Source organism: Aethalodelphis obliquidens, unplaced genomic scaffold (assembly GCF_003676395.1).
Source record: "Aethalodelphis obliquidens isolate GAN/ISIS:26980383/991018 unplaced genomic scaffold, ASM367639v1 scaffold117, whole genome shotgun sequence".
Classification (NCBI taxonomy): Eukaryota; Metazoa; Chordata; class Mammalia; order Artiodactyla; family Delphinidae; genus Aethalodelphis; species Aethalodelphis obliquidens.
This window is the reverse complement of record NW_020838061.1, coordinates 344,969-363,345: the sequence shown is the minus strand read 5'-3', so window position 1 is coordinate 363,345 and position 18,377 is coordinate 344,969. Positions and strand designations below refer to the sequence as shown.

The following is an 18,377-nucleotide window of genomic DNA, read 5'->3' as shown; positions in this document are numbered from 1 at the left end:
GCAGTTAACCTGTTGAGTCTTGCTTTTAACCTTTGTTATGTGGTACCAAAGCAGAATTTAGGATTAATTTTTCCCAATACTGAAACATGACCCTTCTTAGTACTCTAACCAGCCTATCAATTATGAGATTTTTCACTCTCACTGTTTGGTACAGGACTTATCCTGGTCCTTTGTGAGCTCTGTGAATTCTTTTTTAAAAATCTTTTAGGGTTGTTCTTTTCCTGGGCTCAAGTAGTTTCCTTAGATCCATGATTGGGAATTCTTCATTGGATGGCAGACATCCTGAAATTCACCTTGTTAGGTGATGGATTGTTTTGTATTCCTATAAATATTATTGAACTTTGTTCTGGAATTTGTGCGGAACTAGTTTATTTCAGATTGTTAAACTGGACCAGAGCAGTGTCTAATCGGGATGATTTTACACCACTGTGAAGCATCTGATTACTCTGTCCAGTGCCCTGTGAATTATGAGGTTTTCTGCTCTGTGTGGAGGTAATAGGAACTATTCCTGGCCCTGTGTGAGTTCCATGGATTAGTCCCTCTAATACTTCCATTGGTTATTTTTCTGGCTCAGGTTTCCTCACTCACATGCGCTGAGCATTTCTCTGCTGAATACTTGAGAGAGACCATCTACATAACTCTACGGTTCTCTCTCTGTAATTCTCCCTTCTGTACTCTATCTTATGAATTCTGTCCTTCTTGTCTCCCCACTCTCTCGGCTCCATCTCATCAACTCAGGAGCCTTCCAGGCTCTGGCCTGACTTTGCCCTCCCTGCATTGCTGCTTAAGAACTCTTTCCAGGTAGTGAGCTAGGACAGTTGTATGGTTGTTTCCATCTCTCAATATTCACTGTCCTTTGTTGCGAAGTCCAGTGTCTTGAAAAGTGTCATTTCATATATTTTGTCCTGTGTTTTAGTTGTTTCAGATGGGAGATTAAATCCTGTCTTTGTCTACCTCATTTTGTCTTGAAGTGGTAGTCTGGGAGTAGAATTTTAATTGGGTAATAGTGGTTCAACATTTCACTTCCATAATTAAAATATGAGAAAACTACTCTTGATTCTCAGAATTCTAGAACTTGCTGTGAGAAAGGAACAGTGTGATTCTGGGATGCTAGCTAGTGCTTAAGTGGCTAAAACCTGTCTCTCTGTCTGCCTCTACCTGTCTACCTCCAGTATAGAATATTCCATGCATGAACATAGACTGTGACCTTGGTATATTCTTTACTCTAAAACAGAGTTCAGTATGTGATGGGGTCTGTCTAGGACCCCCTTCCCAGTGGGTCTTTAAAGGACCTTATTAAAAGCTGGTTCCAAGACACAGAGGGACAATAGTATAACAAGTATTCATGATTTCTTGTGTTAGATTGTAGAAGCGTGAAGAATATGTTTGAGAAATTCTTACTTGTAGTCATTTCTAATTTTCTTTTAAACTCTTCAGACCTCCATTCTCGATGTGGGACTCTCTAAACCCATACTAGCACAGAGATGCAGTCAGTAAGTTTTGATTCCTAAGTCTGGAATATTAGGTAAGAACAAGCATTTTAAATGCATTTCCCAAAAGACAATAAATTCGTATATTCATTGAACAGGCTGCTAAGAAATGATTTAATGGTTACTTCTATAGACAGCTTATTAATAAGTTTTTTATTGGTTATACTTCATGTGTATGTACAAAAAACTGCTATATCATCAAAAATGAGAACTTTATGCCTTAGAAAAAGACTTTTAAAAATACATTTTTGTATTTGTTAAAGAAATTTATAATGTATATCATATATATTTTAAAGGGAACAGCACCTGCCCAAATTTCTCTCCTCACAAACACACACACACACACACACACACACCTCTTAGATCATACCATATTTTGCTAATGTCAAGAAAATACAATGAGATGAATGGCTGAGAATTATAAAACTTCCATTTCTTCCAGAATCAATTTGTAGACTTAACAAAATTTCAAACAAAGTCCCAATAGGAATTCTTGTTTGAATTGACAGATGATTTTATCAGCGTGTTTGGAAAAGTAAACAAGTGAAAAGAACTAAGACATTTTGAAAATAAAGAACACCATTTCCTTGCCCTACCTCTTGTTTAAAACTTTATAAAGCTACTGCTATAAGCAAACCATCACAGTATCAACACAAGATTAGAAACATACTGTATAGTCCAGGAATATTCTGGTATATATGACTTACCATATATTATTATAATAGAGGAAGAATCACAAGTTAATGGCAAAGAGATTGATTGTTCAGTAAACCGTATATGAGAAATTGGTTAGGAATTTCAGAAAAAAACCATTTTAAATTGTTATCACTACCACATACAAAGATAAATATTACTTACATTTCCAGCTAAATCTGGAAAACTTCTCATGCTAAAAGAAAATGCAACTGAATGTGTAGTTGACTATTGAATGGAGGTCTCCTAAATCATTAAAATAATGAAGTAAAATCATACAGAAATTATATATAAATTTGACTACATAAAATTAAGAATTACTGAACATCAAAAACCAGCACAAAGTGGGGAAAATGTTTACAAATAATATGATGGAGGACTGACATTTTTAATATTTAAAGGGCTTGTACCAATTGAAAAAACAGTAAGTAAATAATGGAACATAGGCAAAAACATTGCTGATAATTCACTAAAAAAATGGAAAGGCCACTAGACATGGAAAATTATATAGCCTAAGAATCAGAACAATTGATTCCATTTTTATATATCAAATTAGAAAAGATATTTTAAAAGGATATATTCAATGCTATCATGGATGTGGTAAGACAAATGCTTTCATAAGCTGCTGATGGGAATGTAAGTTATTGTAACCCTTTGACAAATAATTTTGTTCTGTATGTCGAGAGTCTTGGACTATTTATTCTCCTTGACTGCCTAGTATTTGCTTTTTTATTTCTCAGAAATCCATTTTGGGGAAATAACCATAAATATCAAAAATATATATGCATTTACAGAGTTATTTATAATAGTGAAAAACTGGAAATAACCTAAATGAACATTAGGTAAATTATAGTAAATTAGTATGTTGAGATTGTACAGCTATTGAAAACTCTTTATTAATAAGTTAAAGATATAGAAGAATGCCTATAATATAATATTAAGTGGGGAAAAAGGAGGCCACTAAATAGTTTATGTAGTGTGATCTCAAATATGTTAAAACACACACCCTCATAGATACATACGTGAACGACTTGAAGAGCAGACAGAAAGACTAGCAGCCCTTACCTCACGGTGCTGGGGCTTTAGATGATTTTTATTTAGGGGGAGACTCAGGATAATTAGTGAATAGAAAAACATTAATGGTAGTGAACCTGAAACTTAAAAAGTTGTAACATAACATATGGCAGAAGTGGCTTCTGGGAAAGAGGTAGTTCTTAGGGACAATTATTTCTGAGTTCAAATCCTGCCTGCTTCTTACTGTGTTTTTCTAGGCAAGTTACTTTATCACTCTGAGTCTCCATATGTAAGGTGGTGATAATACCTACCTCATAGGGTTGTTTAGAAGATTGTAATAACAGATTGTAATAACATAATGAAAAGTGGCTGGCACGTGATAGTTACTTAATAAGTTTCTTATTTGTGTCCATCATGAAGCTTTCCTCAGAGACAATTTCATGACAAGGTAATATGCTTGTCATAAACTGTAAACTAGGCAGTTTTCTTCTTTTAGCGTTTGAAAGACTTTTGTTTAGGGTTTTCTTATGTGTTAAATTTCCATGAACGTTTTGATTAGCCTTCCTCAGAAGTGAAATAGGTAACATCTGTTTTTCTTCTTAATAAAATACCAAGTGAAAATGATGTTCTTATACTTTTACCATTATAATATTCAAATGAATTCTCCTGAAACTTAGATAATGAACAATCATTGTTTTTCTATAGAACATTTTAAAAAGTGGGTATAATATCAAAATTTATCTTTCATTGTTCATTCTCAGAAATTTTACTAGTACCTGAGTCTGCATAATGTAATTCAGTGGCCATAATTCTAAGTGGGCAAGCCAGTTATAAGATTTTATGATATTTCTTTAAAATTTTGAGTCTTCCTAATAATCTAGATATTTCTTTAATGAAAATAACCAATTTCCAGACAAGTTATTTGTTTTGCCAATTGGAAGCCCTTGATAAATCTTAACAATTACATCTAATGGTTGAGTAATGCCCAATTTTGTGTGTAAATTAACACTCACTTTTGAATGGATATAGACATAAACCTATAACAATAATACCTCATGGTTACACACATAGGATTTTACAATTTACAAAGTATTTTTCCCCACATAAACTAAGCTGACTCTTAAAACAACCTTGTTAAGTAGATGTAGCAGATACTATTATCCTTATTTTACAGATTTGGAAACTGAAGCCCCGAGGGCTAAGTGAAATGTCAAACATTACACTGCTAATTCTAATTCTAAGTCCAGTGCACTTTTCACTTCATCATAGCACCTCTGTTCCCAGGCAGAAAAAGATTGAGGAATTCAGTGCCTTTAAGCTCATGTATTCTACTAGCAGAAGAGTCTTGGAGCTACCCCTTAGGTCAGAGATTGGGTTTAGAACCGTGTTTAATATGAGTTACTAATTTGACAACTTTTGTTGGTATAATTGAAGCTTTAGGTTAGTAGAGCTGCTAAAAGCAAAATTCCTGAGAAGTGATAGTAGACAGTGAAAGAGAAAATAGTGGAAATAGTGGAATTACCAATGCTAAAACAAAATATCTAATATACTGCAAAGATCCTGAGAGCATCCCTATATAGTAGTGTACTAAATATAATAACCGAATTATGACACTAAGTCATTTTTAAAAAGGTAAATCCTGTGCAGTACATTCAGGGTAAAAAGATATGCAAGCTACATAATATGTTTTAGGAAGATCTACATTAAAATGTTGAAAAGAAGGATTTTTAAAAAAATTTTTCAGTATATTTTATTTTATTTATTTATTTAATTTATTTATTTACTTTTATTTTTTGGCTGCATTGGGTCTTCGTTGCTGCATGCGGGCTTTCTCTAGTTGCAGTGAGCGAGGGCTACTCTTCATTGTGGTGTGCAGGCTTCTCATTATGGTGGCTTCTCTTGTTGCAGAGCACGGGCTCTAGGCACGTGGGCTTCAGTAGCTGCAGCACATGGGGTCAGTAGTTGTGGCTTGAGGGCTTTAGAGCGCAGGATCAGTGGTTGTGGCGCACTGGCTTAGTTGCTCCGCGGCATGTGGGATCTTCTCGGACCAGGGCTCCAGCCTGTTTCCCCTTCATTGGCAGGCGGGTTCTTAACCACTGCACCACCAGGGAAGTCCGAGAAGGATTCTTAAATAGTTTAGTTCCATCTATATACTTCTTTTATTTTCTTGTTTGCCTAGACTTGTCTGTTTACTGGTTTTTAAAGAAGAAATTTTAAATAAATTCAACATTAAAAAAAAAGATCAAATGGTAAATTATTATTTTATTCTAGGTTCTGTTTACAGAGGAAGATGTGAAATTCTACCTCGCAGAACTGGCCCTTGCTTTGGATCATCTGCACCGATTAGGAATTGTATATAGAGACCTGAAGCCAGAAAAGTAAAGCTATATTGTCTTTATGTATCCCTGTTACCAGTATTTCTATAACTACTTTTTTCTCCATTAAGTCTTATATTTTAAAGATTATATGAAAATATACGTGAATTATGCAGTTATATGAAACTTACTTTAAAAAGTAATCTTCATAAGATACCCATTGATTTTAAATTAGTCATTTCAAAATTTTCCAGTATATCAAATAGATATTGACCTCTTATGATGATTTTTATGTAAATGTTTTATGTAAAAATATTTTATCCCACGTTGTTGAATGTGAATTTTGCTTTACAGCATTTTGCTTGATGAAATAGGACATATCAAGTTAACAGGTATGCAAATTTTCTCATTCTACCCTAAGCCTGTTTTATATTTTTTGTTATTTTAATATATATATTTGTCTAAGCCTGTTTTTTTCCCTCTTTCTTGATTTAATTTGCATTTTGTTTATTTCTTTGGTGAACTAAAATTCATTTAAAGGGTGGATAAGATAACTCTCAGTATGCTCTAATTGTAATACCAAAAAATCATATGGTAGAGTCACTGTCCTCATTAAGAAATGACATTTGGTTTTCTAGGAAAAATCACATCATTTTTGTTTCAGTCTAGGCTGAAAGATTTATCATAAGTAGTTATCACAGTTGAAATATAGTGAATTATAAACTTCTGAACCAAGTGTTTCATAATAAGAGGTTCATTTTATTCTTTCTTTTGTAAAAACACATTTTATTTTACTTTATTTTGAATGTTGAGTGTTTACTGTATGTGAAACACTGATAATTTTCACAGGACCTTTAGGCATAAGGTATCCTTATTATACCATTAAAAAAAACCTTTACTTTTAAAATAATTATAGACTCACAATAAGTTGCAAAAATAGTACCAAGAGGTCCTGTGTATCGTCACCCAGCTTCCCCCAATGGTGACACTTTACAAAATTACAGTGCATTATCAAACCCAGGAAATTGATAGGTACAGTTACAACTAACTAGACTATATACTTTACTTGAATTTCACCAGTTTTTGCACATATTCTTTTTTTGTTTGTCTTTGTGTATATCTCCATAACATTTTATTCACATATGTAGAGTCAAATACCATCACCACAATCAATAATCAAAACTGATCTATAACCACAAAAGAACTCTCCTGTGCTGCCCATTTATAGTCACCCTTCCAACCTTCCCTAAATCCTGGCAACCACTTATCTGTTCTATATCTCTAAGTTTGTTATTTTAAGAATATGATATAAATAGAACTGTATAGTAGTCACACACCTGAACATTTATCCTAGAGAAATAAATACTTACATGCACACAAAAAACCTAAACATGAATTTTCATAGCAGCTCTGTTTGTAATAGCCCAAGGCTGGAAATGTCCCAAATGTCCTTCAGAGAGTGAATGGATAAACAAACTGTGATACATCTATGCAATGGAATACTACCCAGCAATAAAAAGGAAATAACTCTTGATATATACAGCAACTTGGATGGACTCAAGGGCATTGTGCTGAGTGAGCCAATCTCAAAAGGTTACTTATGTTTTAAATAGATAGTAAATTCTGTATTTAATTATCAGAATGTTAAAACAGAGATAAAATGAAGATGTGGGCTTTACAGAGAATTTTGGACCAGTACACTTTAAAGGTAAGTTGCTTTAAATTCCTAAGTATACTTCTTCAATGTAAAAATAAAGTATAAAGTTGTTAACTTGAAAGCTCAAGTAAATGTGACAAAGTTCAAGTAAAGTTTAGTAAATCTTTTTTTGATTCATAGCCTGATTCTCTTTCTACTATATGAAAGAAGCAAAGCAGATTTAAAGAGATTCAAAGAGGATAAGGAAGAGAAATATGAAGAGAAGAGTAGAGTTTTGAAATTTTATATAATACATAATTTTTATTTTACAACAGTCAATCTTTAGTTGCAATGCTAATTAGAATTTAATTATTTTCATTTTTCTTAATAAGTTATGCCTGTTTTGTCATGGGTGAGGAAGAAAGGTGGGAAAAGAGTAGAATAAATTCTACCTATATCTCTCTTCTACATTAAGGTTAATTGGGTGAATAATGATGTCAACTTGTTTTATATTTAGTCTTATAATATGAATTCTGCTTTTACACCTTTTGGACTTAAACGGGCTGAGGAATAAAGAGTAGTTAGAATCAATGTTAATTTATAAGCAAGGGACACAAGGCTTGTGACAGGAAGAAACTGTGATTTATATATATTTTTAAACAATTTAATCTATTTTCCTTTAAAGTGACACCAATATTTCTTTAAAGAAAGTACACAATGATAAATATTAGATAATTTACAGTTTCATGATCATAACAGAATTCAAAGTCTTGTAATGAATAATAAATTTATGGATGTAACCTCACAACATTCCAGTAAGGTTGGTTAAAGTATGACCATTCATAGCAAGTGTTTTAAGACATTTCATTTTTTTTCATTCTTTCCTTTAATTTCTTTTTATTTTTATACTTCCTTTCTTTTTCTTTATTTTCTTTTTCTTCCTTTCTTGCTTTCTTACCTGCTGTGCCTTTTTCCTCCTTCCTTCCCTTCCTTTTTTCCCTCCTTCTCTTCCTATCTCCTTCCTTCCATTTTGAATACTATCATCGAGTACTATTTGCTCGATGAACTATGGTTATTCTTTTGGTTTATTTGGTGAACTATGTTATTCATTTCTATCACAGCCTGTGGAATTTGTAGAGGAAGCACAGGTCACACTGGCATCTTTTTAGAAGCAGACAGAAAGATTCCATAGCTGTCTCTTCCTGAGTTCAGTTTTCCTTGTTCAAGTTTGCATGCTTTGGCTGGTCTGGTAAATGTGCTAAGTCATGTGTAGTACTTTCAGTGAGCCCTTAGGGTTCTCATTTTAGGCAAAGGATCTAATTTCTCTGAGACATTAACTCAATTAACAACACAGCCCTGTAAATGAAAAGGCAGGAGAGGCCAGAACTGGGAATCAGGTGTGAGGAGAGGGTGCTATGGATGTGGAGGGTCAGGGCATTTGGACAAGGATGGATGTAAGAGTATCACAAACCTGGGTGGGAAAGGGAATCTGGAGTCTCCAGAATCACTTCTGAGGGACATAATTCAGAAGTAATTTTTATAAAGAGAGGGAAGATAAAATATGCAGTGTCAGAAATTAAATCACACAGTACTTGAGCTGAATATTTAAGAAAAAAATGTATACATAAGAAAATAGTTTTAAGTAATTTTTATGGCTATCTGAAAATTAGGCACTGAAATTACTTTTACATATAGTAGATACTCATAAAAGTGTTGTGTTTTGGACATGCTTTTAAAATTTAACGTCTTTAAAAGAGTCATTTAAGGAAACAAAGGTATATCTCACCCCCACCCCCGCCAAAAACCCTTTATATAGCTGATTTCTACATTTTCTTTTCAAATTAGTGTTTTGGAAAAAAACACTGATTAACATATGTCTTATTTAATCTTGTAGCTAACTCTTATTATTGTAAAAATTTTTGTCCGTTGATTGCTGAGCAAATTCTAGTGTTAAATGTCAGTTTTGTCAGAAATAGTACAGCAAAGGACCTTTATGGAGTGGTGTAATCTCTGAAAGGTAACAGAGGATAAGAAAATTCTCTTCCCCTCTTCCTTCTCTGTGGACTGGCCAAAGAAGCCAGTGTTCTTCTCTACAAGGTATGTTGTTATATTCAGCTGAACTGACCTCAGAGACTAGGTTTCATTAAATTTAATTTTGAAATGGAATTGCAGAGTTTAAAAGCCTTAAAATGTGGAGAAAGAGCATAGTACATTGAAAAGATTTTTTAAAATTATGCTGAAAATCATAATGCATTCAGTTATTATACAAGAATAAGTAATTTTTAAATGAAAATATTGATTATGGTTAAAAAATCAGTTTCAAGGGGTCCTAAAATTAAGTATTAATATTGTATTTTATTTTAAAAGAGAATTATAGGGCTTATAATTTTTTCATTTATAGAATTAAGGTATAATTTACATAGAGTAAAACTCATTGTTCTTGTGATAATGGAACTAATTTGTATCTTGACTGCATCATTGTCATTATTGTGGTTGTGATGTTGTAATATAGCTTTGTAAGATAATACCATGGGGGAGACTGGCTAAAGGGTAAACGGGATCTCTGTAGTATTTCACATAATTGCGTGTGAGTCTACAGTTGCCTCAAAATACAAAAGTTTATTTTTTAAAGTTACTTTTTTGTGTATAGTTCTGCAAACTTTGACAAATGCATACAGTCAGCATCAAGATATAAAACAGTTCCCTCACCCCCCAGAATTTTCCCATTATAAATCAATTCTCCCTTTACCCCTTGACAACCACCAATCTGCTTTCTGGTCCTATGGTTTTGCCTTTTCCACAAAATAATATAAATAGGAAGACAGTATATAGTCTTTTGAATCTGGCTTTATTTATTTAGTATGCATTTGAGATTCATCTATATTGTTGTGTGTATCAGTAATTTCTTTTTTTATTGCTGAGTAGTATTCCATTTTATGATGGTACCATGGTTTGTTTATCCAATCCCCAATTAAAGGACTTTTGGGTTGTTTCCTGTTTTTGACAGTGACAAATAAAGCAACTAGAAATATTTTTGTACAGGTTTTATGTGAACATAATTTTTTATTTCACATCAGTAAATACCCAAGTGGTGGGATTGGTTGATCATATGGGAAGTGTGTGTTTAACTTAATGAGAAACCTCCAAACTGTTTTCCAAAGTGCTTGTACCATTTTGCATACCCATCAGCGATGTATGAGAGTTCCAGTTGTTCTGCATCCGTGCCATTACTTGGTATTGTCAGTATTTTTTTTATTTTAGCTCTAGTAAAAGGCATAGAGTAGTACCTCACTGTGATTTTATTTTGCATTTCCCTAACAAATGATGACATTGAGCATCTTTTCATGTATTTCTTTGGAGAAGTGTCTGTTCAGGTTTTTTTGTCCATTAAAAAAATTGGGTTGTTTGTTTTCTTATTACTGAATTTGAGTTTTTAAAAATATACTCTGAATACAAGTCCTTTATATGATATGTGATTTTCAAATATTTTCTCCCAGTCTCTAGTTTCTTTTTGATTTTCTGAACAATATATTTTGAAGAGCACTTTTTGACTTTGATAAAATCCAGTTATCAACTTTTTTCTTTTATGTATTATACTTTTTAAAATATATATATTTATTTTATTTATTTATTTTTGGCTGCATTGGGTCTTTGTTGCTGCATCCAGGCTTTCTCTAGTTGCGGCAAGCGGGGGCTACTCTTCGTTGCATTGCATGGGCTTCCATTGCAGTGTCTTCTCTTGTTGCAGATCACGGGCTCTAGGCGCACGGGCTTCAGTAGTTGTAGCATGTGGGCTTCAGTAGTTGTGGCTCACGGGCTCTAGAGCGCAGGCTCTGTAGTTGTGGCGCACAGACTTAGTTGCTCCTCAGCATGTGGGATCTTACCGGACCAGGGCTCGAACTCATGTCCCCTGCATTGGCAGGCAGATTCTTAACCACTGCACCACCAGGGAAGCCCTGGATTATACTTTTGATGTTGTATCTAAGAAATCTTTGCCTAACCCAAGCTCACAAAGATTTTATCCTGTATTTCTTTTGGAAATTTTGTAGTTTTAGGTTTTACACTTAGGTCTATTATTCATTTTGAATTAATGTTTGTTTATGAGGTATGGTATGAGGACGGATTTTTGTATATCAATATTCTGTTATTATGGCACCATTTGTTGAAAAGACTGACCTTTTCTCCATGGAATTGCTTTTACATCTTTGTCAGAAATCAGTTGGCTATATATATAGCCAGTTCTGTTATAATGCAACACATATGATCTTAAAAATCACTGTACTATGCATAATTGCATAGTAAAAAATATGACTTATGGAGAAAATGGTGTTCGGGGTTTAACACTAAAATATATAACCAGTGACACATTAAAGAAATATAGGAGGCTGTTAAAAATGATGGCATTGTTTTATATGTTCTAACTGATTAAGAATAGATAAATACTACAATAAATATGATACCTTACCTTGAAAAAATCCTGAAATTTGCTTCTATAATTGGCATCAGAAAGGTTGCAGTTTGTAAGTTATTGTGAAGTAGTGGGAGGTAAATTATCTGGAATTGGGAGTTCTAATACTACAGGTGAACAGAAGTGGCTTGTAACACACATGATGTGCTGAAATAGCTGGTAGATATTTGACGTGTGTGCATGTATGTATTTCTGCTTGGCTCAGTTCAACTAGGTGCAGTTTTCTAGTGTTTCACCTATTATTTCTTGTGGGCAAAATTGCACATAAACCAAGCTGAAATTTGAAATTCATGTTATATTCGCCAAGCAAACTCTAGTGTTAAATGTCAGTTTTGTCAGAAAAGTACAGCAAAGGACATTTGTGGAGTGGTATAAATCTCTGAAAGGTAACAATAAGGTATCAATCGCATTGGAACAAATTTGCAGTTTTAAAACAAGAATAGCAGAGCGACTGTATATGTCAGTCTATTCTTGGACGCTGTTTTGTTGCATTCATATATGTATGTGTGTGTGTAGTCTTTCTCCAGTACAACGCTGTCTTGATTACTATAGCTTTATAGTAAGTATTGAAGTCAGGTAGTGTGAGTCCTTGAATTTTCCTTTTTTATTCAGAATTGTTTTGGCTATTCTATTTACTTTGTCTTTTTATATAAATTTTAAATTCAGCTTGTTGATTTTTACAGAAGAAATCTTGCTGGGATTTTTATTAATGTTTCATTGACTCTGTAGATCAGTTTAGGGAGAATTGACATCTTTAACAACATTGAATCTTCCAAATCATGACCAGTATCTCTCTCCATTTACTTAGATCTACTCTGATTCCTTTCATTGATGTTTATAGTTTTCAGCATGCAGATCTTGTATATGCATTCTTTGTATATTTATACCTGTGGATTTCATGAGGGTTTTTTGGTGATGTTATAAATAGTACTTTTAAAATTTCACCTTTCAATTTTTTATCTCTGGTATATAGAAATAAGATTGATTTTTATATATTAGTACCTTTAGCTCTTCTAAGACCATAAACAAAGTGGAAGTTCACCAAAACCAAAGCAAAATTTGCTTTCCTAATATTTTAAAAAGTGCAAATTACTATCATTTTTTGTCTTAGTCTGTTTTAAAAATTAGATCACTATGACAGTGTTGATTTAATTTAATTGTCCTTTCAAAATTGTTGAATCATATTCCTGTATAGACATGAAAACATGTATTTTGAGGATGAGGTTTAACTGAGGTAAGGAGCTTTCTTAATGGTAATCATAGGCCATCATGAGTAGGTTTAATTCATCGTTTAGTTTCTTTTGGTATTTTCTATTTTCTGAAGATCTTCAGATATGTTTTTTGTGTAATATTGTTATTATAGATTTTGGACTCAGCAAAGAATCAGTAGATCAGGAGAAGAAGGCCTACTCATTTTGTGGTACAGTGGAGTATATGGCTCCTGAAGTAGTAAATAGAAGAGGTCATTCCCAGAGTGCTGATTGGTGGTCATATGGTGTCCTTATGGTAAGTAGTGTTTTTTTTTTAATTATGCCAATATACAATTAGTATTGTTTAGAATTTTAATCTGAGTGTTGGGATGTGTTAGGTGAGAATAGGGTTCTCAAGTTCATGACTGTTAAAAAACTTGATTGGCTAGCTGTTATACAATAAAAATTAGGGTTTTGGTGTTCTGATTTCTTTTAGTTGCTAGATTAAAAGGTAAATGGCAGCATTCTTTTACAAGTTATTCAAATTTAAAACTTAGATAAAGGCCTACCAGATTTTAGATTTCAGAATACTGTGTTTAGTAGTTACATGGTATTTTAACTAGGTATCACAGAATTTAGCACCTTATGGTATATTATCTTATTGTCACATTTTTTCAAGCATGTCCCTAGAAAGATTGCCCTCTTAAGGAGGGCAATCCTGTCTTCTACTACTTATAATCTCCCACAGTATCTAGCATAATGAGCATATGGACTGACTGATTTGGCATAAGATTAAGCATAGAATTTGTAGTATTAAGTAGGGTGATAAGTGAATAGCTGTTGAATCAGATACAATTTGCTCTAGAAGCCTGATAATCCATTTTTGCCTCTTTATCACTGAATTACCGTATGATGTATCAATATATTAAGTGGCTATTATAAGCCTGGGATTTGGTAAGGGCAGTGGGGTGGGAACAGATGGAAGTACAATATTTGGCATTTTCCATGACCTAAGAAAGCATGCTATCTGGTTGGGGAAACAAATGGAATAGCTAAATAAACTGCCTGGAAATACCTTAGAAGTTCAGGCAAGAATTCATATAAGTTGATGTAAGAAAAGCGGAGGAGATAGAACTTAAATTAAGCCCTAAAGAATGGATAAAATTCAAATAGCTGTGTGTCAAGAAGAATAGTATTGTGATAGTATTAGGAAAGACCTGGAGAACCAGTTTGACTAGAGTAGTAGTGGAGAATGAGGGTGAAGGTGGAGGAAATGAGGCTATAAGCCTATAAGGATTTGCACGCAATTCTCTGGGTGGTTGGAAACTTTTGTAGATTCTTGAACACGACAGTAATTAGAGAAAAAATGTATTTTAGGAAAATTAGCCTTGGTAGCATTATATAAATGGCTTGCAAATGGAGGAAACTGAAAGTAGGGAGACCAAGAAGTTCTCCTTAGAAGACAGTTGTAAGATTATAGAATGAAAAAAAGGAGATCTTAAAGACATTTCAAGGTAAGAAGTGGCTGACCTTAGTAACAGATTAAATGCCACAGATGAAGCAGAGGGGAAAGGTCAAAGATAGAGATACCTCTAAAACTTCAGGGGATCGAAAGAAAGGTAGTTCAATAGAAAAGAGATAGCTTGGAAGGACAGATGATTTTGAAAGTGGGGAAATAATTTATTTTTAACACGTTGCATAGGTTACTGTGGGTTAGTGTTTAACCCCTTGATAGTAATGAATTAGGAGAGGGCAGTGGAGAGAGCATCAGAATCATCTGAAGACCTTAAAAAACAACAACAACAACAACAACAGCAACAACAAAAAATTACTCTGCCAGCCAGCATATAGTTTATTTGAGGGGAAGGTGTGATTCCAATGTACTATCCTTCTCTTTTTCTTTTTGTTCTTGCCTTTCCACCTCTTACTCCTCCAGTCCCCAGGAGAGAACCATTATTTTAGGTTTGGGGGCAGGGGACTGGAGCTTGAGAGAGATGATCCCCATACACCATACTTCCCTTCGTCTTCATTCCCTTTCTATGACTCCTACCCCTATCTCTTCAGGCTCCAGTTGAGAACCATTACTTTAGATTTGGAAGGGAAAACTGGGGATTGAGAGAGATTGAAACTGGAATCGATTTGAGAGTCATCAGTCATCAGGAGAGAGTTGAATGCATAAGCTAACTAAGGTTGTAAGTTCAAATAAATGAACAGAGGACTGAGGCCAAAGCCATTTTTGAATCTAAGCTTAAGATTTAAATATTAGGGATATGAAAACGTTTCTCTCTAGTGAGCTATAATGGTCTTCATTTTCAGACCTACTTTTTCTTTTAAATATGATTATTTAATGTTGTAGTTATCCACATTTCAATTAACTCTCTTAGGGAAAAAGTTTTCATTATGCTGTGTACAACTGTCTCAAATTAAAATACATATATCAGTGTGTGGTGTGTGTATCTGTGTGTGTAGCTTCTTGTTTGGTTCCTTTTTTTTTTCGTAAAGAGAGCAAAGGGAATGAGAATGATTATCTTTCTTGAGCATGTATGAATTTGAAATGGCTCAGTACTTATTTTTGCTTTTCTTTCACTGTTAAATGTTTGCTTTAAAAGCTTATCTTTGTTTTAAAAGAAAATGCCTTGTGTCTATTTCCACATTGCTTTGGTTTGAAGAATTTAGGATTGAAAAAATGGTTGGTTACATTTGCTACAAATCACCTCTCATTTGGCCTATATACTGTGGGGTACCAGAGGTGTATTTCCTTAAGTGACCTAGTTTTCTGGTCCTGTTTTGACCTACTATCATGTAGATTCTGCATGATTTGATGATCATGTATTACAAGTCTCATTTTTTTTCCTGAAGAATTTCATTGTAAATTCTAAGTTTTACTAAGTTGACTTGTGGTATTTTTTGTTTGTTTTAGTTTGAAATGCTTACTGGTACTCTGCCATTTCAAGGTAAAGACAGAAATGAGACCATGAATATGATATTAAAGTAAGTGTAAACATTTTTTTTTTCTTTTGGGAAAAATTCCTTGCTTTCAGTTTTGAGAAACTTGTTATGGTTTTCATTTGACACAAAAGAACATTTTTCACTGTCTCATTCCCTTCCACCGTATAGGGGACATTATTTGCCATTGTGATAGCATTCTTTAAAATTATTTTTGGGATTTATAAATTTAGAAGTATGGCTAGATTTAAATGAAATTTTCTGAAATCCTCTTTTCCAGAGCAAAACTTGGAATGCCGCAGTTTCTTAGTGCTGAAGCACAAAGTCTTCTAAGGATGTTATTCAAAAGGAATCCAGCAAATAGATTGGGTATTATTTATTTTCTTAACTTTTATAACAATATACTACATGCTTTGGGAGAATAATTATGACTTTATGTTTTCTGGCCTAAGTTCATTTACTACTGTTATGTGTTTATACGTAGAATTCTATGTTTTATGTATGCAAAGATTCCAGTAAACTCTGTTATACCCATCATTAAAAATGGAGTGGTCTAGTTATTCAGAACTTATGTTTAATATATATCATTATATCATATGAATGTCTCTTTTGACATAATTCACAGAGTTCTCCCTTCTATAGGTAATCCTTTTAGATATTTGAAGATAATTATTTTGTCCCTTCCAATATTCATCAAGATAAATGTTATGTTTCCATAACTGCTCATTATTTGGCTACTTTCTAGTAGCCTTTCCCTGGATCCAAATGTGATCCTATTATCCTGTTTATGTCCATGTGTTAAAATTTCGATGCCACTTTATTCATTGCATTTTTAATTTGGCCTATAGATATGAGATCATAAATTGAATTATGAAGAAAATGAAGGGGCTTCCCTGGTGGCGCAGTGGTTGAGAGTCCGCCTGCCAATGCAGGGGACACAGGTTCGTGCCCCAGTCCGGGAAGATACCACATGCCATGGAGCAGCTGGGCCCGTGAGCCATGGCCGCTGAGCCTGCACGTCCAGAGCCTGTGCTCCATAACGGGAGAGGCCACAACAGTGAGAGGCCGGTGTACCACAAAAAAAAAAAAAAAAAGAAAGAAAATGAAAATTGCTTAAATTTTAATGCTATGTTAGACATGATTTTTATTTGATTCAGAAGGTATTTTAGTATTTCATGATACCCTATGTGCTTCAGCATGAACATCAACTATTTTTTTTATTATATTGAATTCAGAGGACCAATTAATAAAACATCAGATAAGAAATTGTAAACTTTTCACTTCAAGGAATCTATGAAATGTGTGTACTCCTATTTACAGATAATAGCCTGGAAGCCAGGTAAGCAGATTAAAAAATTCAGACTGGTAAAAACATTCTTTCCATTTTTATAGGTTCAGAAGGAGTTGACGAAATCAAAAGACATCTTTTTTTTGCAAATATTGACTGGAATGTAAGTTCAGTAGCAAGTTCGTTACTGAGTACCTTTAATAAAAGCAAAAACTCAAGAGTAAATGGTAATATATGGACTTTGCTGATAAACTTAATCCATTTGTTTTATTTTTAGTATGAGATTTTATTTACAGGTGTAGCATTTCATGCAATTACCTTGAACCAGTAGATGTGTGGATGATATGTAGTAAATTTTTGTTGCTCATTTGTCTTACCTGTTAAATATGGTTAATATTCTCCCCTATTCTAGGTTGGGGAATGTGGGGGGAAGAAGAGAAAGGAGAAAGGGGATGAATCATAGGACAGATTCTTATAGAAAAATGAATTCTAAAGAATCTAAGATGTTATTTGATTTCAAATGGTTCTTTGTCATGTATTAGAACAAATTTAATTTGTTAAGAAGTGAAAATCTTTGTATATAGGTATTTTACTAAATTTTGAGAGAACATGAAAACAGAAACATTGTGAAATTCTGCAAAGTCATGTATTAAATTTTTTTAAGTTGCAACTCCCAGACTAATGAGCTTTTCTTAGAAAAGCTCACTTTTTATTGTTGTTTACAACTCAGCTTTATGTATTTTATGTACTATTAATCATCATAGGTAAGTGTTTTTGATTATTTAATTCTGGCACTGGTATTGAAAATTATCCCTAAAGAAAAAGTGTCTCTTTTGGTTTCTAAGGCAGAGGTAGAGAGCCACTAGTCACTGACCAAATTATTATTTCTTCTGGCTTGTAGAACAGGTTTCAGAAGTTAATATTTTGATTTAGTTTTTATAGTTGTAAAACTGCAACACATTAATAGTATAAATAACCTGAAAGGCCACACAGTGAACATACTGCATGGGAGTCTGCCCTTTGTCACATCTGTGTGCATCCCTCTTTCGGTGTCCTTGCATTCCCTTGTCATTTTTTTCTAATGCTTCTCTGCTCTTCCTTTTTCTTTAACTAGAAAAACTAGAAATGATTTTTCCATTATTTTTATATCTAAACAGTTTGTTTATTCTTCTTAAATAATAAGAGTGGAATGTGTACATGTTTAAATAAATGAAAATTACTTTAAAGTAATCCTCTATTAATTTTCCCTCACTGTGAGACTGTGAGCTTTTAAAAAAGTAGATTTCCAAAAAATAGTTATGTTGTAAGATATTTTATATGTCTTTCCAAAACATAAA

General features: G+C 33.4%; 1 protein-coding gene across 9 annotated transcripts in view; it reads left to right on the top strand.

The window, feature by feature from the left end:
• Window positions 1-18,377, top strand: part of RPS6KA6 (ribosomal protein S6 kinase A6) — a 171,442-nt gene that overhangs the window by 91,623 nt on the left and 61,442 nt on the right. For all 9 annotated transcript variants that reach the window (XR_003431008.1, XM_027097885.1, XM_027097887.1 and 6 more), the window contains 6 exons: window positions 5,469-5,575; window positions 5,867-5,904; window positions 12,980-13,122; window positions 15,727-15,797; window positions 16,033-16,121; window positions 17,145-17,203. Coding sequence is in view for 8 of the 9 variants with exons in the window: in XM_027097885.1 (XP_026953686.1) it covers window positions 5,469-5,575; window positions 5,867-5,904; window positions 12,980-13,122; window positions 15,727-15,797; window positions 16,033-16,121; window positions 17,145-17,203 (507 nt within the window). In the remaining variant the exon portion in view is untranslated. The remainder of the gene's footprint in view (window positions 1-5,468; window positions 5,576-5,866; window positions 5,905-12,979; window positions 13,123-15,726; window positions 15,798-16,032; window positions 16,122-17,144; window positions 17,204-18,377) is intronic.